General features: G+C 45.7%; 1 protein-coding gene across 3 annotated transcripts in view; it reads left to right on the forward strand.

Annotated features, from left to right (window-relative positions):
* espn (espin) overlaps positions 1-24,613 on the forward strand; it is a 194,402-nt gene that overhangs the window by 138,005 nt on the left and 31,784 nt on the right. For all 3 annotated transcript variants that reach the window (XM_038773448.1, XM_038773450.1, XM_038773449.1), the window contains 2 exons: positions 4,590-4,726; positions 4,839-5,048. In XM_038773448.1, coding sequence (XP_038629376.1) covers positions 4,590-4,726; positions 4,839-5,048 — 347 coding nt within the window. The remainder of the gene's footprint in view (positions 1-4,589; positions 4,727-4,838; positions 5,049-24,613) is intronic.

Genomic DNA, 24,613 nt, shown 5'->3' on the forward strand with positions numbered 1-24,613 from the left:
GCCCAGCATGTCCAGCAGTGCAGCGCTACCTCAGTACTGCCCTGGAGTGCCAGCTGAGATATGGCACTCAATCTTCTGAACCTGGGACTGGAACCCACAAGCTGCCAAGCCCATTTAGCCAATTGGCTGGTACTCTCGCTGCTCTGAGGGAGTACTGCCAGCTGCACAACGCCGTTTGGTTCTGGAAAGAGCGACTCCGTGTCTCTTCACGCATATACATGAACTGTGCACAAAAGTGTTTCTTTTCAAGTCTTGCTTTTTCCAAATCTCACTCCATTTCTCCTGAAGCTGCTGACTCTTGCTGGGGTATTGAACAGCTCCGCTGTTGCTTTCTGGTGCCTCACCCATTGATGGACAATCAAAAGGCCGAGATCAGTCTAATGCACCTCAGACCATCCTGGCAGGTTTCTCAAAACAATGACAACGGAGCCATTGTCTTACCCTGCCGATCCGCCTGTCATTAACTAGTGTATAGAAATGATGCAGATAAAAACCCCAGTGGTGATAGGCTTAAGGACCACAGGCCCATCGGCACTTTTTTCCCCTCCCAAGCATGCTTGTCCCTAGAATAGTAAAAGTCTGACACCAGGTTAAAGCCCAACAGGTTTATTTGGAATCACTAGCTCTCGGAGCGGAGCTACTTCCTCAGGTGATGAAGGAGCTGTGCTGCAAAAGCTAGTGATTCAAAACAAACCTGTTGGGCTTTAACCTGGTGTTGTCAGACTTCTTACTGTGCCCATCCCAGTCCAACGCCGGTATCTCCACACCATGTCCCTGCAATGTGTGCATTCCCTAAACCAGAGGGTGTTGGTAAAATTATGGGTTGGCGTTTCGGCGGAGAGGTGGCCTGGCAGCGGGATTTACTGGTCCCGCTGTCGTCAACAGGATTTCCCACTTCCCGGGAAAGCCGTGCGCCGGTCTGGTACCAGAATATCCCACCGGCATGAACAGCCGGTAAACCCCGCCCAATCACTCGCTTAGTCTGCTCTCTGTGATATCTGCAGAACTCGGGAACCGAGCTTCAATTTGTGTGCACAACCCTTGGAGTGGGACTTGAACCTACGACCTTCTGACCCGGAGGCAAGTGAGCTAAGTACAGCTCACTCCACAAAAAATGCATTGCTTTGCATTTGTGTGTGCAGAATGATGTACAGAGTGGTGGCCCCTTTGCTAAATGTGTTGATCGATGGAATGAGGAGTTAGGAGAAGAACGATTAAATCCCACCTTGTTCCTTATAAAGAACGGCTCAAAATTTCTCGAGCCCCTCGAGTCCAGGGAGAGGAAACTTACCTTGAAATTTACCCACTGAAACACCCTGCTTGCACACAGCTTTCTGATCACTGATGTACACGTCAGTTAACACAACAGTTTAGGGTTACAGCAGTCTAGCAGCCACTCAGTAACTGTTCCAATTACTGCTGATTCTCAATAGATTAGATCATAAAACTCCACCTAATGACTTCTCCTTTTCCACTGAGGATTGGCGTATCAGTCATTGTGCAACATGATCCTGAAGTACTCAGGAAGGGGTTTGTCTAGAGACCTGTCACTGTTTGGACGCAGATTTCACAGTCGAAAATCAATCTGACGGCGAGGTAGCCGATATGTATTCATTTTCTTTTGCACCAACTTCCAGCCAGTTGCACTGTAATTTATTCTGTAAACTTCTGGGCTCTTGAGAACAGGATTTTAAAAATATTCTTCAACGTAGTTCTCAAATTCGATCATGTTGATCAGATGACAAAGGCTTCCTGTTTCAAATCCACCTTTCCCACAAAGAGTAATCAGTCTGGACCTACTAATCGTTAAACCTTTCTTCCCATTGGTCTTGCGTTCTTCACAAATTTTGATTCAATTGAACTGAAGGTTTGCAACAAGCCCATAACTGGGGTACGGTATTAAATTTGCATTTTATTCCTCGAATTAACATTTAACAACTCATCAAAAATCTGGGTTGACGAGTACAGTGTGAAATTTATAGTGGGCACACAGACCCGCTTGTATGCAATTTGTTTGCTGATGATTTTAGCAAAGGCTGTATATTTTAAATAAATTGGCACCTTATTAATAACTTTCATTTGGACATAGTCAACACATTAGGTTATGTAAGGCTATGTACCTGTCGACTGGCCCAGTGTTAACTGACTAAACTGCCAGCGATATGGCCTGTTTGGTACTAAGTCGTGACACTGAGACGTGACACCGATTAACACAAAGTTCTTAAGGGTTGCACCAGTTTCCACAAGGGTTTAAAATGTTAAGTGCCTGGATGGAAAGCTGTCAAAGTGCTGTGACCCCTTTCCCACAGCTCTTTGGAAAAATCCTTCCAGTCGTACCTATTTCCTCTGCCTTGTCTTCACAATTCATTAGACGTCACTCGTGTTAACATCACGGAACTTCCTTTCTTTCCAGTCTTTCGAGCCATTTATTCTTTCTTTGGTTCAAAGGGGTGAAAAAAAGGCTCCAGTGATTAAGCTAATTTTCACTGGGGAAAAGAGGACTTTGGGGAAATGCGATGCGGGTCTTCAGAATAATGGAAGATAAGATGAATGCAAGCTAGGTATTTAACTTGAACAATGAGCATAGGGCGGGCAGACACAAGGGCAAAATTTGCATGTTTTGAGCAAGGTTAGAGATTGAAGAAACAATTAACACACAGGTGTAGGACTTGTAGAACAGACTCCAGGAGAAAGTAGTTGATGCAGCATCTGTTACCTTTCAAAAGGAGCCAGATTGCTACCTATTGACGGTTCTAATGCTACTTATTATTTTTATTGGGAACATCAGAGAGAAAGATTGATGTTTCTTAAATATAAGTTTAACAGATACCATTGGGAGTGCTATTGCACGGTTGACTTAAAGAATATTTGCAGAGGAATTTTAGCCCTTGATGGGCAAGATCAAGAAGCTGGTGGGCACAAAGGTCCACTTTGTTTGTGCCAGTTTCCTAGTTCCATCCAATTTCTGGGCAATTTCTCCAAAGGTGTAATGTCAGGGGAATGGTATGATTACCTCCTCGCAAGCAGTGGATAGCCGATGTATCTAATTAATATGTATGAAGGTTCTGTTGGATGCCACCTGTGTCCTCAAAGACATTGATAAACGTGCTGCTGCCAGGAGATGGGCAGATTGGGTAGGCCCAGTTAACCAGGCAGGTTTAGAGACCCCCCCTTCAACAATGGAGGCCCGGCTGCTCAGGTGGTTCTCCGAATGAAATTGATGGGGATGGGGAGAGGGCGTCTCCATCTTGGGGTCCCCTCTTTCTCACTTACTCGGAAAGGCAACCTGCTGCTTCTGCCGATCTGGAGGGCCTCTTGCTGGCATCCCAGCTTTGAGCGCACACCTGCCATCCTTAAAAGCATAGTGAACCTGCCTCTGGCCACTATTTGGCCAATTCGGGAAAATTCACCCACTGCTTCCCACTCAGTGTAGGCTCCTGAGCTCCATTTGAGCCTGATGTTCAGAAAATCCCGCCCAGAGAATGATGCATGAAATGATTAAGCACAAAAGTAGACCATTTGTACCTGTGGCAAAAATAATTTGGTATTTAACTGTCCACATTTTGATAAATTGCCTTTCCATAGCATTCCAAGATGTAAAATAGATTGAGAGTTTTCACACTTGGAGACAGGGGAGGAACATTCTTCCCATGTGAGGTTGCAAGCTCCGACTCATCCTGGTCTCTTCAGGGCTCTGACCTCGTACTTACTGGCAGGTGACCGATGCATTGGCGTCTCAGTTACAATGGTGTTAGGGTCCTGTTGTATGAGACCTCCACCTGATCCGGGTGGGCATCAATCACATGCCTGAACAAAGAAAAATAATCAGACATTTCAATATCATTCCAGGTCAGCGGCTGGGAGAGAATCAACTGCTTCTATTTTAGCTCCCTCCCCTTTCAAACCCAGTTTTTGCCTTGCGAGGGTAATTAAAAATATACGTGAATAATGTAGTCATATTAAAACACACAAAAAACAGAGCAAAAAAAACGGGGACATTGTCTGTTAAATATTAAAACTGGGTTTTGCAGAGAATCTCGGCCGTGGTGATAATGAAGCAGAGCTGGACTCATTCATCCCAACTTGTTGCCTCATGTGCTTATGTTTCCATGGAGCTATTTTGGCCTTGCACGAAAGGCTGTTCAAGGGTCGACGCCAACAACACTGGACAAGCTTGTAGAAGATTGGCAGCCTGTTAAACACTCACCAATTTTTATTCCAATAATAATAATAATAATAATCGCTTATTGTCACAAGCAGGCTTCAATGAAGTTACTGTGAAAAGCCTCTAGTCGCCACATTCCAGCGCCTGTTCGGAGAGGCCGCTACGGGAATTGAGCCCGCGCTGCTGGCCTTGTTCTGCATTACCAGCCAGCTGTTTAGCCCACTATGCTAAACCAGCCTCTCCATTGATTTGGGAAATATTGTCAAATTTGTTAACTTCAAACCAAACAAAGGTCACAGTGCGGCTCAGGGATGAGAAAGGATGGGCACCAGAGGTTTTAACAGCCTTGCAGCCTGCTGTGAATAAATGGATTGGTAGAACTGTTCAGAGAGGATTCCCAATTTCTCATATTTATTTCACACAGGTAATAGATCTTTCAACATGATGTCTCCGACTGGTGATAACTCTGAGTTACTAGCTGAGATCAAAGCTGGGAGGAATCTGAAGCCAGCTGTGCAGAGTAAAGGATGTACAGTGGTCTATGCAAGCTCTGGGGCAAAAGTAAGTAATATCCGGGAGAAAGGGCATTGTATTGAATCATTGCAGACCCCAAACTCTAACAAAAACTCAATGTCTCACCAATCCTCCCTTTGTTTCCTTTATTCTTGCACAGATTGAACACCCCAGCACAAAGCATCAGGGGGGCAGTCTGAATGATCCAGTTCTCAATGGCATTGCAATGGCGCCAACAGCAATGTTGGATGCCGAGTCTCTCATCCCGACTCACGACGAGCAGGGAACCCCAATCCCAGAGTGGAAGAGGCAGGTGATGGCACGGAAGCTGCAGGTGAAGATCGAGGAGGAGGAAGAACAGAAGCGCAGAGTGAGTTTTCGGAAGTGCACACTCTAACTGTATCTTTGTGGTTAGCGCCCTCTTCGCTGCGTTTTTTTAAAATCCACTTCAGGATTAATGAAGCATGATTTTTATCAAATTGGGTGGCACCGAAACATATTTGAATTGAGGGAAATCTGAGGCGGGAAAAAAAAAACTTAGTCAAGAGGGATAACCTGTCTGAAGTGTAATTTCTTACAGTCATGTCAAGCAAGATTACAAAAAACATCAAATAAGTCTTGTTTCTTAGTGTGCGGTTACATACAGAGACGTTGCAACATGAAAACAGGCCATTCAGCCCAACTACTTTGTGCCAGCGGTTACCCACCATGCAAGCAGATAGACCATTCATGTTTCCCCTCATCTCACCATCCCCATATCTCTTTAACCTCTTCTCCGTCATTCACCTGTCCAATCTAACCTTGAAACATTCCACAACTTCTGCCTGAACCAATAAAGCTGGGAAGTAAATTCCAGAGATTTACAATTGTCTGTGTGAAGAGGATTTTCCTGTCTTCTGAGTTACGTCAACAGGCTGAAACACACTGGGAACTGACGATAATATCCATGAAGGGGAAAACCGCAGAATTATGGGAAAGAGCAGGCGGGTAGGATAATTGGGCGGCTCTTTGGAATTACATACAAGATAAAGGGCCAAATGGCTCTGTGCTGTCTGGTTGATCCCATGAGTTTGCGTCCAAACTGACCATGGATACCTCTTCTCTCTGCCGACGATGAAGTTCTTCCCGTTCACGATTTTAGACTCTGGTGCAATCCCACAACTACTTGTTTGGATTGGATTGGATTTGTTTATTGTCACGCGTACCAAGATAGTGTAAAGTATGTTCTGTGAGCAGCTCAAACAGATCATTTAGTACATGAGAGGAAAATAAAATAAAAAGAAAATACATAACAGAGTAACACAAGGCACACAATGTAAATACATAGACACCGGCATCGGGTGAAACATACAGAAGTGTCGTATTAACCAGGTCAGTCCATAAGAGAATCGTTTAGGAGTCTGGTAACAGCGAGGAAGAAGCTGTTTTTGAGTCTGTTTGTGCGTGTTCTCAGACTTTTGTATCTCCTGCTCGATGGAGGAAGTTGAAAGAGTGAGTAAGCCGGGTGGGAGGTGTTTCATTATGCTGCCCGCTTTCCCCAAGCAGCGGGAGGTGTGGATGGAGTCCGTGGATGGGAGGCAGGTTCGTGTGATGGACCGGGCTGTGTTCACGACTCTCTGAAGTTTCTTGCGGTCTTGGGCTGAGTAGTTACCACACCAGGTTGTGATGCAGCCAGATAGAATGCTTTCTATGGTGCACCTGTAAAGGTTGGTAAGAGTCAGTGTGGACATGCCGAATTTCCTTAGTTGCCTGAAGGAAGTATAGGCGTTGTTGTGCTTTCTTGGTAATTATGTCGACGTGGGTGGACCAGGACAGATTTGTGATGATGTGCACCCCTAGGAAGCTGTCAACCATCGCCACCTCAGCTCCGTTGATGCAGACAGGGGTGTGTACAATACTTTGCTTCCTGAAGTTAATGACCAGCTCTTTAGCTTTGCTGCCATTGAGAGATAGATTGTTGACGCTGCACCACTCCACTAGGTTCTCTATGTCCTTCCTGTATTCTGACACGTTGTTATTCGAGATCCGGCCCACTCTGGTCATATCATCAGCAAACTTGTAGATTGAGTTCGAACCAAATTTTGAGATGCAGTCGTGTGTGTATAGTTGAGTGGTTGAATGGCCCCCTTCTGTTCCTAAATTCCTATTTGGAATCCCAGCTTTGCCTGAAGATCCAGCCCCATGTCTCGCCTTATTGGGGTTGAATCATAGGACGGTTACGGCACAGGAGGAAGCCATTCAGCACATTGAGACCATGCCAGCTCACTGCAAGAACTATTTCGCTAATCCCACTCATATAGAAATGAATCAAACCAAATACAGTCCTGAAGATTCTTCTGTAACAAGTTGGAAGCAGTAGGATTCTTGTTTTATTCTCACATGGTACTCTTACTCACAACATTTAATGAACAAGATTCACGGAGTCGGGTCCTTAGTGTTGGATATTTTTCTAGTCTGCCTGCTGTAACCTCAAGCAGGGTCTTGTGTGCACTTCTGTTTACTGACATGCCTGGGAGTCAGGTTGTCCCAAGGATTTGAACCTGATTCAGGGATGTACAAAGTTCGTTCAGAATAATAATAGCCACACAGAATCCTTCAGCACACTTCAGCTTGGGCTGGTTCCTTTGCTCAGATGCCTTTAATCGCCAAATTGTCACTGCTGGTCTGGCATTTCTAAACCAATTCTCATCAACTACAGATACAGAATGGCTGCTGCATTATTGTGGATAATCCAGGCACCTCTGAGTTGTGTATCTTCCTCTGCACAAGATGGAAGGCCAGATTTTTGCCTTGGTGGTAGAGGCTCTCTTTCTCATGAACGTACTGGATATGCTCGAAAATCCTGAATTCCCGAACCCGGAATTTCCCATCTTTGCCAGGGGCGGGAGTGGAACCAGGTCAGGGTTTCGCGCAGGGGCGATTCACAGAGGCAGGTGGCCATTTTAATCACCAGCTGCCTCCAGTGAAGGGGGATTTTGGAAGGTCAGGTGTGTGAAACCCAGAGTATTTGGGTTAAAAGTGGTAAGAGGAAGTCTGAACTTCATGGATTCATTTGGAGAGGCAAGGTACTCATTTGGATAAGATTTGGTGGCGGTAAACCACACTGTGGGAGAGGTAAGCACCCTTGGGGATTGTTAAAACTAGACATGATGATCTGCTTTTTATGCACAAACGTTTTGGAACTTTAAAGCCGTTGACTGTCTAGCCGTCAAGGAACTGTCCAGCGCTCAGGAAAGTGTCAAAGAACAGCCCAGCTGTCAATTAACTGTCAAGGAAGAGTCAAAACTGTCAAGGTAATGTGAGCTGGCATAAAGGGTGGAGACATAGGTTGGCATAGGGGTTATGAGAGGTGGCATGGGCAATGTTATGGGCCATAGGGGTGAGCGGGGCTCATGGGTTGGCATAGGTTGGCATGGATGGGGCATAGGGAGTGTATGGGGGGGGGGTTGATGGGAGGGCTGTATTTTGTTTAACCTTTGATTTAAGCATAATACTGGTGCGCAGAAGCAGACCTTTCACCCAGCACACCTCTGCACTGACAGCCTCCATACTTGTTCCAGGGTTGCCCATCCCGACTCCTATCTCAGCCTGCTCCCACTGACTGAAATTCCGACCTCCTGCTTCACTTCTCCCTCTATTTCCTCTGTGGAACGAGGGTATTCCCATTGGGAAGGCCAATCCACCTGAATATTCCTTCAAAACACATGACAGAGTGGCTTCCCCAAAAATCGAGGATGTTCTGAGACTGACAGCACTTTAGTTGAGTGTCGCGCGAACCTCGGGAAGAAATATTCAGCAAAGAAGTCACAGGTTCCAGAACTCTGAAGAAATTCATAGGCAGCAACATTTCAGTGTAAATCCAGCTGCAACCAGTCACACCCAAATTTCCTCAGTCGAAAATGTTACCTCGTTTGTACACTCTGGTTGCGTCAAAACTTTCTGTTCCAATGTCTCTTGTTTCTTGCACTAGAGAGTTGTTCACGAGGCGACTGTTACGCTGAAATCTAGCATTCCTTAACATTTGCATTTAAGGAATTTAACCTGGATAATACATGCAAACTTCCAAATATCCAGTTTTTATGCCTTTCAGACAATAGCATTAACTAAATAAATTCACCGCATCATTTGGAAAGTAATAATCTATTCATAGTTTAAACATGTGGAGCACAGGGCTAGCTGCTGAGAATTTATCTGGCAAAACTTGCTTGGCATAGCTAGTGTGAATTGGATTGCTGTGTACGTGTGCAACATTTCAGTAATTAGATATTTTAAATATTGCATTTTATTTTATTGATTAGAAATAGCAAGCATTAGCTTGAATCCATTGCACGCCAGTTCTAAATTATTAATGTTCATCTTTCACAAAACATATTCCGTGCTGGTCCCAATTCATCAACATAAAAATGGTCCTGAATGCGCATTGTGCCTTTTACACCATACCGTTGAAAGGATTGATCTAAAACCAATGTTTAAAGGTTATTCAAACAGTGTCAGTGCCCCAGATGCTGAAAGTACGACCCATTTGAAAAAATGAAATGAAATGAAAATAGCTTATTGTCACGAGCAGACTTCAAATGAAGTTACTGTGAAAAGCCCCTAGTCGCCACATTCCGGCGCCTGTTCGAGGAGGCTGGTACGGGAATCAAACCGTGCTGCTGGCCTGCTTGGTCTGCATTAAAAGCCAGCGATTTAGCCGAGTGAGCTAAACCAGCCCCATTTATCAAATTATGAAATATATTTGAGTATTAGAAATGTAAGGAAAATTCCTGGCTGTGTATAGTCGGTGCGATTGCAAAACCTCATGCACTTCTTCACAGTGTGATCGTGTTGGGAGTACAAACAATTTTTCACTTCTAGACCAGAATAGCTTGGCATTTTGCAGGAATCAGTGCCCAGAGTTAATCTCTGATATGAGAAATGGTAGCAGCATTCAGGCTGATTAAAAAGCACTTAAAACGTTAGCCCAAGGAACGGCATACAGAGCTTAATGTAGATAAACAAGAGTTAATACATACAGGAACAGAGACAGCAAATATGTGTGTGATAAAGGGTATCAATGAGTAAAGGTAGAAAAGGATGTGATTTGGTGTGATTAATAAATATATACCAACATTGTCTTCTCAATCCGAGGCTGTTAGTAATACGCCCAATTGAGTATGGGAATATCTATCAGTATTGAGCTCTAAACTAATACAATTTATCCAAGCTTCATGTAAATCAGTGTGAAGCTTTCAAAATTGTGAGGCATTCTGATTCCGGGACCTAGGCTTCAAGTTTTGAGCAGACACTTTTAGAACTGGACCTAATTTCATGGTATCAAATAATACTGAGGGGGAAACATAATCCGACTCTTTGGCATAAATTTGAAATGAAGCAAATGGAAGCGGCCTACCTGACTTCGGCTATGATTGGGAGACAAAGAGCAAAAATAATGGGACTGGACTCTGATTGTGGGACGTGACACGAGATGCTCCCCCAGCAACTACACAGGGCCCCCAGTTCTTCACCACGTGCATAAATCACAGACTTAGCTTCAGCTGTTCATTCTGGGCATTACACTTTAGAAAGAATGCCACGGCCTTGGGGGGGGGGGGGGGTGAAGGAAACTTGCCAGAATGGTACCTGGGATGAGAGACTTCAGTTGTATGGAGAGATCTGAGAAGCCGGATTCTCCTCTTTAGAGCAGAGGAACTTAAGGGGGGGGGGGGGGGGGGATTTAATATAAAGGGCTGTTGATAGGGAAGATTTGTTTCCCACTGGCAGAAGGACGGGTAACCGGAGGACACAGATTTGAGATAATTGACAAAAGACCCAAGAGGAAATGTAAATTCTTTTGCACAATGTGTTGTTGTGGTCTCCAAAACACCAGGTGGTGGAGGCTGATTCCATAGTAACTTACAAAAGTAACTTTCATCAATGTCCATCGGGGAAGGAAATCTGCCATACTTACCTGGTCTGGCCGACATGTAACTCCAGAATCACAGCAATGTGGTTGACTCTTAATGACCCTCTGAAATGGCCGGGCAAGCCACTCAGTTCAAGGACAAGTAGGGATGGGCAAAAAATGCTGACCCAGCCAACGACACCCAGACACTGTGAAAGATTAAATTAAAAAAATAAGTTGTGGGGGCCAGCAATCAGTAAGGATATTTAGCCTCCGCTATCTCACGGCACAGTGACACAGTGGTTAGCACCTGCTGCTTCACAGTACCAGGGGCCCTGGTCCAATTCCTACCTTGGGTGACTGTCTGTGTGGGGTTTGCACTTTCTCTCTGTGTCTGCGTGGGTTTCCTCCTAAACCAGAATAACACCAGGGTTTAAAAGAATAAATTATGAAGGCAGATTGTACAAACCTGGCTCAAGTTTAGAGGATTTAGGGTTGATCCAATTAAGCTGCTTAAGGATTTAATAGAGGAGATATAGAAAAAGTATTTTTCTGGAATCCAGGACAAGGGAACAAAATCTTCAAATAGATCCAGGCCACTCAGGAGTAAAATCAGGAAGAATTGTTTCACACAAAGGGTGGGAAAAATCCCAAAAGGCTATGGATTCCGAGTCAGTTGATCAATAACAACAGATTTTCATCAGGTAAGGATCTCGCAATAGGTAAATGGAATTGAGGTGCAAAGCAATTGTCATATTGGATGACCAAATAGGCTTAAGTGGCTGAATGGCCAATTGCTGTCCCCAAATTCACAAATATTTGGGTGGAAAATGAACGGGAGGGTTGTGAGAGAAGATATAGACTGACATTGTCAAATAGCGTACAGGTGGCACAGGTTCCTGAACTGCTGACACTGGGACAGAAGTTGTCTATGGATCATAAGCACATACGAGATAATCATAGAATCATAGAACTTACAGTGCAGAATGGGGTCCTTCGGCCCATCGAGTCTGTACCGGCTCTTGGAAAGAGCAACCTACTTAAGCCCACACCTCCACCCTATCCGCACAACCCAGCACCCCCATCTAACCTAAGGGAAGTTTTGCATGGCCAATCCACTTAACCTGCACATCTTTGGATTGTGGGAGGAAACCGGAGTGCCCGGAGGAAACCCACGCACACACGGGGAGAACGTGCAGACTCCGCACAGCAGTGACCCAAGCGGGAATCGAACCTGGGACCCTGGCGCTGTGAAGCCATAGTGCTAACCACTGTGCTACCGTACTGCCACGGGTGGCAGTGAGACATTCGACCCTTCAAACCTTTTTACAAAATTAATTCATGGGCTGTGGACGTCCCTGGGTAGGCCAGCATTTATCGCCCATCCTTAATTGCCCTCGAGAAGGGGGTGGTGAGCTGCCTTCTTGAACCACTGCAGTCCATATGGAGCAGGTACACCCATTGTGCGGTTAGGAAGGGAGCTCCAGGATTTTGATCCAGTGACAGTGAAGGAACGGCCAATATATTTCCAAACCAGAATGGTGTGTGGTTTGGAGGGGATCTTCCAGGTGGTGGTGTTCCCATGTGTTTGCTGTCCTTGTCCTTCTAGATGGTAGTGGCCGTGGGTTTGGAAGGTGCTGATGAAGGAGCCTCGGGGAGTTTCTGCAGTGTGTATTGTAGACGGTACATTGCTAAATCCACCACTTGGAGGCTGAGAAAAGACTGAGTCTGCAGCCGCCTATACCTTCAGACAGTTATGACCAAGACTGCAGAGTAAATACAGACCCTTTCAGTTCACCCAGCCTTGTAATGATAATAATACTAATAATAATAATCGCTTATTGTCACAAGTAGGCTTCAATAAAGGTACTGTGAAAAGCCCCTAGTCGCCACATTCCGGTGCCTGTTCAGGGAGGCCGGTACAGGAATTGAACCCGCGCTTCTGGCATTGTTCTGAATTGTTCAAGCCAGCTGTTTCGATAGTGGATAGCTAGGAGTGAGTTACTTGCTGCAGAATGCCCAATCTCTGATCTCCTCTTGCAGCACAGTATTTATGTGAAGGTCCATTTCAGTTTCTGGTCAATGGTAGCCCCCAGGATGTAGATAGTGGGGGGATTCAGTGACAGTAATGCTATTGAATGTCAAGAGGAGAGGGTTAGATTCATTCTTGTTGGAGATGGTCATTGCCTGGCACTTGAGTGGTGAAAATCTAACTTGCCCCTTATCAGCCCAAGCTTGAATGTTGTCCAGGTCTTGATGCATATAGGCGTGGACTGCTTTGGTATCAGGGGAGTCATGAATAGTGCTGAACATTGTACAATCATCAGTGAACATCCCACCCTTGACCTTATGATGGAAGGAAGGTCATTGATGAAGCAGCTGAAGAGGGTTGAGCCCAACACACGATCCTGATGATTGACCACAACCAACGAACAGAAAAGGAGGGACTTTCATCAATGGTGAGAGATTGGGAAGTGCTGATGTCCAAAGGAACCTGGGTGTCCTTGTTCGAGAGTCACTAAAAATTACCATGTGGGTGCAGCAGGCAGTTCAGAAGGAAAATGGTATGTTGGCCTTCATCGTGAGCGGATTTGAGTACAGGAGCCAAGATGTTTTGCTGCAGTTATATGGAGCCTTGGTGAGACCATGCCTGGTGTATTGAGCACAGTTTGGGCCTCTTATCTAAGGAGGGATATTCATGCAGAGAGGGACTGCAATGAAGGTTCACTAGACTAATCCCTGGGACAACAGGATGGTTTTTGAGGAGAGATTGGGGAGACTGTCTGCATTCTCCAGCATTTCAAGGAATGAGGAGTGATCTTATTGAAACTTCCACCCTGTTGTGCCCTGTAAGAATTTTGTATGTGGATAGAATGTTTCCATTGGCCTAGAACCAGGGGACACAATCTCAGTACAAGAGACAGGTCATTTAACACTGAGATGAGGAGGAATTTCTTCACTCAGATGGTGGTGAAGTTTTGGAATTCTCTGCCCCAGTCGGTTGTGGAAGGTCAATCATTGAACATGTTCTAGTCTGATGCCAATAACATCAAGGGATATAAGGATAGTGCTGGAAGTGGCTGGTGGGAGGTGATCAGTTATCTGATTGAATGGAAGAGCATGCTCAACGGGCTGAATGACCTACCCCTGTTCCTACTTTCCTATAAGTATCACTTCAACCAGGGAAGAATTTCCCTCGATTCCCATTGACTTCAATTTTGCTTGGACACCACGATAACACACTCGGTTAAATGCTGCCTTCATGTCAAGGGCAGTCACTCTCACTCCACCTCTTGCATCTTTTGTCAATGCTTGGACCAAGGCTGGAATGAGGTCAGGAGCTAAATGGCCCTGATACAGCCCAAACTGAGCATTAGTGTTCAGGTTGTTTCTGAGTAAGTGCCGTTTGATAGCACTGTCGATGACTTCTTCCACCACTGGTATCGAGAGTAGACTGATGTGGCAGGAGTAAGTCGGGACTTGTCCTGATTTTTGTGTATGGGACATACCTGGGCAATTGTCCACATTGCCAGTTAGATGCCAGAATTGCACTGGCACAGCTTGCCGAGGGGCACGGCTTGTTCAGGAGCACAGGTCTTCAGTACTGTTGTCGGAATAATACTGTTGCACCATTCAATGAGATCATGGCTGAGCTGGTAACAGACCAGGGTTGGCTAATGGAGGAGTGCAACAGATAAATATTTTGGAGGTCCAGCATGATAATCATGGAGACATGGTTCATGTGGAGCCTGCCATGTGAAGATTAAATGCGTTTGGTTCAATCTATGCTGTGTGTCTGAGGAAGAAGTGGATTGATGCGGCAAATGGCTGTTACAATCTTCAAGTTGAATTTCCGTGGGAATTCTGCGACCCAATCTCCGTGAGTTTGGCAAAAGGGCCAAAGAAATCTAGGAGAGACACCAAAGTTATGGCAGGCAAGTGGGAAATCCGCTGCAGAAATTCATCCCCAAGTTGCCTTCTTGATATTTAATGGCTGCGTTAGCTTTTTCAAAAGGGCCATTAGCAGAACAAAGTAGAGAGCACTGGTTTCATAGTTACAGACTTCAGACTCAGAGTCGAGGGGAAGATTCAGAGTGGCTTGAGAGGCCACCATATTCCTGACCATCCTTTTTCAGGTTCATTATTTCTTTTCCACCGACGTCCATAGAATTTGCAGCATAGAGACGGACCATTCGGCCCAACTGGCCTGTGGTGGTACATATGCTCCACATGGGGCTCGATCCCACCCAGTACAGCTCAGCTATCTCTGTGGATTTCAATACATTTTCTGTCATGGCCAGGTAGGCATGCATGTCTGCTGGAAGCTAGTGCAAGGAGTCCTTGGGAACATGTTAATATTACCGAGGGGGTTCCTGAGAGTGTGCGTGCCTTTGCACGGGCTCAGTGGGAGTGCGATAACGTTTGCCGGGAGTCCCTGGATTGGGATGACATTTGTGGGGGGTCCATGGGAGTGTAATAATGTTTGCGGAGGGGGTCCTCTGGAGTGTGCTAACATTTGCAGGGGCTTGGGGGGGAATGGTCTCTGAAGTGTGCTAACATTTTCAGAGGGTCGTGCTAACATTTGCGGGCGTGGGGGGATGGGGGGGGGGGGGGGGGGGGGAATGGTCTCTGGAATGTGCCAGCATTTTCAGTTGGTGGGAGTGGTGCACATTCTGAAGAGTTTGGAATCTACAGAGCTAGAGTTGCATTGGGCAAAGACCGTCACTGACCTTGGCTGCTGGTTACTCTCGCTTGGTATCAAAGTAAGTGTGTTGTGCTCATGGGCTGCAATGTCGCTGTGAGGTTTGAATACACGTTGTGACAGTGAGGGGTCAGATTTCCTCTGCACTGGACACAGCAACATTGTGCACCCGTTCAGTAGGAACCAGTTTCCCCCTGCTTTGCACAAACTGTAAACCCTCCCGGCAGCTCCACCGCTTTACTCGTAGGGTTTTATTTTTCAAGGGAATGTTAAGTTTTCTTGATGCTTCAAAGTGTGATCCATTCTCACGGCACGCCCTAAATTGACGATGTTGGTCCCTAGTATCGTTGGCCACCAGGCCGACTAGCCACTTTAAAGGTCTGCAGTACTGCCAGACGGATCTCGTTCCGGAACCCAGTTGGCTATTTCAAATAAGTGAGTCAATATGGTTGACCCTTGACCTGGCAAACCACTTGGTTCGAGGGCATCTAGGGATGGGCATAACTGCTGGCCCAGCCAGCGATGCCCACATCCGAGGAATGATTAAAGAAAAAGACAGTGTGCATGAAAACAGGCTGCTCCACATTGAAAACAAACAGCCTTGGGAACCTATTTAGATCAGTGCCAAATTAAAAATTACACTCGGTAAACACGGGTGCCGGTTTGGTCACCAGGACTGGGCCAGTTGTTTTTTGCTTAGTTTAATAATACCACCTGGGGTATGTTTACGTGGAAAAATCCGCTGGCAACAGAAACAAAAACAATGCACTCAGTTATTACAACAACAACAACTTGCATTCACATTGCACCTTTAATTGGTCCAAGGCTTTTAATACCTTTTGCCCAGATGCAAGACATAAATTGCACATTGGTTTGCAAACTATGTGCTGCGACATATGGGGCAGGGCATGAATTTTTGGAGACATGTCCACAAACCGGATGAAATATTAATAAATAATGTGGGCGTTTGCTCTGGTGAATAAGTTACAGAATCACAGAATTGTAACAGCGGAGAAAGAGGCCACTTGGCTCATCGTGTCTGCACGAGCTCTCCAAATGGGCATCATGATTCATTCCCCTGCCTTTTCCCCGTACTCCTACACATTGTTTCTATTCAAATAATCATCTAATGCCCTCTTGGATGCCTCGATTGAACCTGCCTCCACCACATGGAAAGTTGTGTGTGGAATCAGAGGAGACAGGGGAAGCGTTAAATGGATATTTTTCATCAGTGTTAACACTGGAGAAAGACAATGTTGTCGAGGAGAATACTCAGGTACAGTCGACCAGGCTAGATGGGATTGAGGTTAACATGGAGGAGGTGTTAGCAATTTTGGAAAGACCAAATAAGTACCCTGGGCTAGATGGGATTTATCCGAGGATTCTCTGGGAAGCCAGGGAGGAGATTGCAGAGCCTTTGTCCTTGATCTTTATGTTGTCTGTGTCGACAGGAATAGTGCCGGAAGACTGGAGGATAGCAAATGTTGTCCCCTTGTTCAAGAAGGGGAGTAGAGACAACCCTGATAATTATAGACCTGTGAGCCTTACTTCGGTTGTGGGTAAAATGTTGGAAAAGGTTATAAGAGATAGGGTTTATAATCATCTTGAAAAGAACGAGTTGATTAGCGATACTCAACACGGTTTTGTGAAGGGTAGGTCATGCCTCACAAACCTTATTGAGTTTTTTAAGAAGGTGACCAAACAGATGGATGAGGGTAAAGCGGTTGATGTGGTGTATATGGATTTCAGTAAGGCGTTTGATAAGGTTCCCCACAGTAGGCTATTGCAGAAAATACGGAAGTATGGGATTGAAGGTGATTTAGCGGTTTGGATCAGTAATTGGCTAGCTGAAAGAAGACAGAGGGTGATTGATGGAAAATGTTCATCCTGGAGTTCAGTTACTAGTGGTGTACCGCAAGGATCTGTTTTAGGGCCACTGCTGTTTGTCATTTTTATAAATGACCTGGAAGAGGGTGTAGAAGGATGGGTTAGTAAATTTGCAGATGATACGTATGTCGGTGGAGTTGTGGATAGTGCTGAAGGATGTTATAGGTTACAGAGGGACATAGATAAGCTGCAGAGATGGGCTGAGAGGTGGCAGGTGGAGTTTAATGCGGAAAAGTGTGAGGTGGTTCACTTTGGAAGGAGTAACAGGAATGCAGAGTACTGGGCTAATGGCAAGATTCTTGGTAGTGTAGATGAACAGAAAGATCTCGGCATCCAGGTACATAAATCCCTGAAAGTTGCCACTCAGGTTAATAGGGCTGTTAAGAAGGCATATGGTGTGCTAGCCTTTATCAGTAGGGGGATTGAGTTTCGGATCCACGAGGTCATGCTGCAGCTGTACATAACTCTGGTGCGGCCGCACCTGGAGTACTGCGTAAAGTTCTGGTCACCACATTATAGGAAGGATGTGGAAGCTTTGGAAAGGGTTCAGAGGAAATTTACTAGGATGTTGCCTGGTATGGAGGGAAGGTCTTACGAGGAAAGGCTCAGGGACTTGAGGTTGTTTTCCTTAGAGAGGAGAAGGCTGAGAGGTGACTTAATAGAGACATATAAGATAGTCGGAGGGTTAGATAGGGTGGACAGTGGGAGCCTTTTTCCTCGGATGGTGATGACCAACACGAGGGGACATAGCTTTTAATTGAGGGGTGGTAGATATAGGACAGATGTCAGAGGCAGTTTCTTTACTCAGAGAATAGTAGGGGTGTGGAACGCCCTGCCTGCAACAGTAGTAGACTCGCCAAATTTAAGGGCATTTAAGTGGTCACTGGATAGACATATGGATGAAAATGGAATAGTGTAGGTCAGATAGGCTTCAGATGGTTTCACGGGTCGGCGCAACATCGAGGGCCGAAGGGCCCGTACTGCACTGTAATGTTCTATGTTCTACATTTCCAGACAGAGAATTCCAGATCCAAATCACTCATCGTGTGAAAAAGTTCTTTCTCACATCACGTTTGCTTTTTTTTTTTGCAAATCACTTGAAATCTGTGTCTCCTCGTTCTTGATCCTTTTAAAAGTGGGAACAGTTTCTCCCTGACTACCCTGTCCAGCCTCCTCTCGGCCTTCTTCTCTCCAAGGGGAATAGTCCTAACCTCTCCAATCTATCCTCATAACTGAAGTTTCTCGTCCCTAGAACCATTCTTGTGAACCTCTTCTACCCTCTCCCCAATGTGTTCACATCCTGTAGTGTGGAAAGCAGAAGTGTACACAATATTTCAGTTGAGGTCTAATAAGTTCAGCGGAATCTCCATTGCTCTTGCACTCTATGCCCCTATTAATAGAAATTAGAAATTGAAGTGTAAACAAAGGCTTTCTTCCACTTTGTATGATGTGGAGATGCCGGCGTTGGACTGGGGTGAGCACAGTAAGAAGTCTTACAACACCAGGTTAAAGTCCAACAGGTTTGTTTCAAACACGAGCTTTCGGAGCGCAGCTCCTTCCTCAGGTGAATGGCGAGGTACCTCGCCATTCACCTGAGGAAGGAGCTGCGCTCCGAAAGCTCGTGTTTGAAACAAACCTGTTGGACTTTAACCTGGTGTTGTAAGACTTCTTACTGTTCCACTTTGTAAACGTTGCTATAAACATTAATTTTGTTTGTTCATGCTGTTGGCTTCAACGTCCTTAGCTTATTTTATTTTATTTCTTTCAAACCTTTTCCCCTCATCCGAAAGTGTTCACTCAGCCAGGGGAATGGTCTTTATCAATGATTTATGTTGTGATTTATTTCTTTGTGCACGTACTTAGTAATACAGCAGCTAACACTGCGTGGTGGGAACTCTCGTTCACGTTTTTGCAGAGTTTGTTGGGAATTAGCAAGAAGAAAGCAAGGCTGCTGTCAGATGAGCTGAAGTAATTTAGTGCTCCCACAAACCCCGCTCTAACGTAGGGCAGCTAATCTGGCACAGGTCAGCATTCAAGCCTGCATGAACATGGAACATAGAACAGTACAGCACAGAACAGGCCCTTCGGCCCTCAATGTTGTGCTTAGCCATGATCACCCTACTCAAACCCACGTATCCACCCTATACCCGTAACCCAACAACCCCCCTTAACCTTACTTTTATTAGGACACTACGGGCAATTTAGCATGGCCAATTCACCTAACCCGCACATCTTTGGACTGTGGGAGGAAACCGGAGCACCCGGAGGAAACCCACGCACACAGGGGGAGGACGTGCAGACTCCACACAGACAGTGACCCAGCCGGGAATCGAACCTGGGACCCTGGAGCTGTGAAGCATTTATGCTAACCACCATGCTACCCTGCTGCCCCTAAGCATGGTATGGCTAAGTCCTTCATCAGATGAGTTGAGCCACCTGGACACAAACCTGTATGTTTAACACTGATTACATATCTCACAGCCTCCACCTTTCGGACGCAACTTGCCTTTTGGGTCACCTGCCATATATCTCCCTATGATACCCAGTGTCAAATCCTGTTTGCTAATGTTTCTGTGAAGCGCCTTGGAACCTTTTATGTCAGTAAATGTGCTACGTGGATGCAAGTTGTTGTCATGAGAAGATATATGGAAGGGTCAAGGGGTTTAGAGAGCAATGTCGAGATTGCAGATGATATGATGATTGCTGGTTCAGCCAGTAGGGGAGGGGTTAGGGAGTGTTTAGTCGCCCTGAAATGGAACAGCAGATTGAACAAGAGTAGGGATTGAGTAAGTTGCAGAGGTGGTCTATTTGATTGAATAATAACGGTGTAATAACGGGCAGCATGGTAACACAGTGCCGATTTCCAGCTTGGGTCACTCTCTGTGTGCAGTCTGCACGTTCTCCCCGTGCCTGCGTGGGTTTCCTCCGGGTGCTCCAGTTTCCTCCCACAAGTCCCGAAAGATGTGCTGTTAGGTAATTTGGACATTCTGAATTCTCCCTCCGTGTACCCGTACAGGCGCCGGAATGTGGCGACTAGGGGCTTTTCACTGTAACTTCATCCCAGTTTATTTTTTAAAATAAATTTCGAGTGCCCAATTATTTTTTTCCAATTAAGGGGCAATTTAGTGTGGCCAATCCACCTAACCTGCACATCTTTGGGTTGTGGGGGCAAAACCCACGCAAATACGGGGAGAATGTGCAAACTCCACACGGACAGTGACCCAGAGCCGGGATCGAACCCGGTACCTCGGCGCTGTGAGGCAGCAATGCTAATCACTGTGCCACCGTGCTGCCCTAACTTCATTGCAGTGTTAATGTAAGCCTACTTGTGACAATAAAGATTATTATTACTATTATTATTATTGAGGAGAAGGGAGAAGCACCCTCTTCAAGATCTGGGAAGTCACTGTGACTGATTATATACCCGCTGTTCTAGCTCTAGGACACTGCCATCTGTGCTACCAGCCCAACTGATATTAAATAATCTAGCAGAAGCTGGGGATGGCCGTTGGGGTGATCCCACTATTAGGAATCACTGAAAAAATTATGGGCGGGATTTACCACAAAACCTGCCGTGTGTTTAGCGGTGGTGGGAAGCGGCCTGTTGTTGGCCAGTGGCAGGATCTTCTGGTCTTGCCGTTGTCAATGAGGTTTCCCATTGAATGCTCCCATCTCCACCGGGAAACCCGCAGTGGGGATGTGCCATTGGCGCGACCGGAAGTTCCCGCTGGCGTCAATAACCGGAAAGTTCTGGCCTGATACTCTTTTGTTTAGAGAGGTGTGAGGAGGAGTCTGGGGCTTCCAACTTTGTGAAGCAAGCCAAGAGGATAGATCTAGAGAAGATGGGCAGAACTTTCCTTTGGGCCTTCTGGCTCCCAACGGCAGGGGGAAATGGGTGCTCCGAACCTCCATTTACGGGCAGCGGAACCGGCGCAACTAGTAAATGTAGCACAGGCGTTAATAAAATGTAGCACAGGCGTTAATGAATTCAATAAAGAGTTCAGGGGAAACTTATTCCCCAAGAGAGTTTAGAATGTGAAATTTAATACTACAAGGAATAGCTGAACAAATAACACCGATACATTGAAGGAGAAGCTAGATAGGTAAATAGGAGTGGCCGGAATGGAAGGAGATGCTGATGGGGTAAGATGACGAGGGATAGGAGATTGCTCATATGGACCATAAAGACAGGCACATGGCAGATGTGCCGATGGCCTGCCTCAGGGCTGAATATTTTGACATATCAGTAAAAAGTCTACATTGGATATATTACAGCCTTCAGTCTTTCAGGAGATTATATTTAAAACAGTAAATGGATACATTCAACGGTATCCATAATTCACCATACATTTAAGTTCTCTTGAAGAAATTCATCGGGAACTATATTTTTATTCCTTTATAATTTGACAAAACATAAATATATTTGCATTCTTTAGGGTTCTTGATATGCAATGCTTCTTGGAAGGGTTTATAGATCTCCAAATCTGGAGGGCTCTTAGATATCTGTCTGTCGTGAATTTGCTGGATGCTGTAATTTAAGACTCTTCTGAAACCCATTCCTTTTTGTGAGAACCTCACGAGGACCACGGGGAGTGACACCCCCTGGGGTTCGTGTTGCACAGGTTCCCATGGTAACGGGTGGAGGCTCACCCAGCTGGGATTTGTTATCGAGCCCTTAGTCCCGTGCTGGGATAATTGTCTCGTACGCTGTGGGAGGGGAGGGGGGATGGGGGCGGGGGCTTTACTTTTGAGTTTAATTAAATCACCATTTTCGTATCTACTGGATTACTAAATTGGTTTATCATCGGTTGTCCTTAACTCATCCCCCAGCAGGGAGTTACCACTATGGGGTGCATACTGGGAAATTGCAGGACCACACTTAAACGCTTTGCAATCTTTAATTGGACAGAGGATAGTAGGTGCGGGGCGGGGGTGGGTGGCTATGGTTTCCCATAATGCACTTCCAGCAGGTAAGAACTGGCCCCGAGAGCAGCCACCTACCCTCAAATGAAAGTAACAAGAACATCCATGCGGTTTCTCCAAAGCTGCTGGGGGTAGTTTTTCTTTGGAGAGGGACCAGAAACTGTCAATAAATAGGGTTACCAATTCCAGATACGTAACAGGATTCACCAAGCTGTTACTTTGCCATCTCCCCAGTTTTCTTCACTACTGCAAAAAAAACAGAAAGCTTCGAGGAAGATTAAAAGTAAAAGCGTTTTTCCCCAATGACTGGGTGGATTTTCTCCGGGATTGCCTGCAGTTGTGTCCCAGGGGATCAAGCTTTAATTTCTAGAGGCTCCAGGACAATCCTGGAGGGTTGGCGACCCAATAATTAGAGGTTGCTCCTTTAGACTCGGCCCAAAGAAATGTTGGCAGAAAGACAGGGAACCTGCAAGATGCATTCTCCTATTGCCCATTGTCTACTTCAGACCCAAGTTTGCAATGCTTCAGCTCCTATTCAATCGATAGTTGTTAAGATCAAATTGTGTGTTTGCATTGCATGTGTTTGAGGGTTCGATACTGTTTGGAGTGTTGCTAAGATAAAGCTGTAGTATCCATTTTATATTGTGTTGCACATGACCTTCCAGCATTTGGTGTGGTGTGCATTGAATTCACCCATCATTATGAAGTGCTATCAAATCCCAGCATACTTGATGCTAGTGGGGTCCAACATTCGGGACGCTGACTAAAAATGACCCAGAAAGCAGAACAATAGATTAATCAAGAACATGATACCTTGACCATTGTGCTGCTGTGGAAGGCAGCATGGGGGGGGGGGGGGGGGAGCAGAAACAGGGATGATATAATTGCCCTGAGTTGCTTGAGAGCACAGAATAGGGAAGAAACCCAAATAACTGCATCTCTATTTCTTTAATTTAGTTACTGGGGCTTTCCCAGTGGAGGAGACCAGCCAACATCTAGGGATTTAATCGAGGCCAGAGGTGTTCTCAGCCTCCTGCCTCGTTTTCCAGTTCGCTTCCATTCGGGACAATTAAAAAAAATCTAATCTACACAAGTACAGTTTATTTTCCATTGTTCATTGTGTGGAAGAACCATAAGCTTTGTAAAACATTAAGAAGACACTTGGGAGTCTTCAAAGCCTGCAGTTCAAAACCTCTCATTGCGCATTCCTGGCACACTCAATGGTCTGGATGAGGGTTGCCAATCGCGATTAAATGGGCGTTCCATCACATGACTAGTCCAGTCCCGTTTCTCTCCCCCCCCCCCTCCCACCATGCTACAGCATTAATTAACCAACACATCCATCCTTGTGACACACTGCCTTTCTACATCAACTGGAAAGCATAGTCGTTAGCACAGTTGCTTCACAGCTCCAGGGTCCCAGGTTTGATACCCGGTTGGGTCACTGTCTGTGCGGAGTCTGCACGTTCTCCCCGTGGCTGCGTGGGTTTCCTCCGGGTGCTCCAGTTTCCTCCCACAGTCCAAAGATGTGCAGGTTAGGTGAATTGGCCATGCTGAAATTGCCCTTAGTGTCCAAAATTGCCCTTAGTGTTGGGTGGGGTCGCTGAGTTATGGGATAGGGTGGAGGTGTGGACCTTGGGTCGGGTGCTCTTTCCAATGGCCGGTGCAGACTTGATGGGCTGAATGGCCTCCTTCTGCACTGTAAATTCTATGATTCTATAATGCTTGAATGTTATCCAAACAGCGCCCCCCCCCCCCAATTTTTAATAACTTTAGAGCTCGTAAAGCAAAATGATCAAAGAAAATCACAAAACACAAATCAGTTTCTCCAGAGTGGCACACAGCAGAACCCTGAATATTGATCTTCAATTTCTGGAGACTCCAGACCAATCCTGGAGGGTTGGCAACCCGGGTCTGGACTCAGAAATTTGGAGGCTGTCCCCTCCTGAATTTAAATGTGCTTCCCTTCAATGCATTCACAAATGCTGATACTTCCATGTAGCACTCGGACGCCTGCTTTTCAATATTTCGTACGGGTTATCAAAATTTTTTTTATAAATGTTTTATTCTCCATTTTCACATTTTCCTTCAAAATTTACACCCCACCCACAGACAGTAAGTGGTAACAAATACAAAATCAATCCCCTCAACAATAACAACGATCCCATCCTCCCACCACCCCAAAAAACCTGTCAATATATGCATCCAATAAAACAAACCCTCCCACGGTGGCAGCAAAAAACAAAGGAGAAAAAGAAAAAAGGAGTTTGGGACCGCCCATGGTCACCATAGAGTCCACTAGCCAGTATGGAAGCCCTCTCCCGGATCCCTTTCCCCCTTGTCCGACCCTAGGAAAGTCCAAAAATCCCCTTTTAGCACACAAACCCCGCATATCCACCTACATCCCAAAGAGCCCTCACTTTGAGTGAAAGTCCCATCACTTCCCTTGTCAAAATATATACAACACCGGCTCCTTTAGCCCATACACCTGCACGCAGTGAAACAAACAAACAAAAAAGAAAAAGAAAATACAGTCATG

This window comes from Scyliorhinus canicula, chromosome 16 (genome assembly GCF_902713615.1).
Source record: "Scyliorhinus canicula chromosome 16, sScyCan1.1, whole genome shotgun sequence".
Taxonomy (NCBI): Eukaryota; Metazoa; Chordata; class Chondrichthyes; order Carcharhiniformes; family Scyliorhinidae; genus Scyliorhinus; species Scyliorhinus canicula.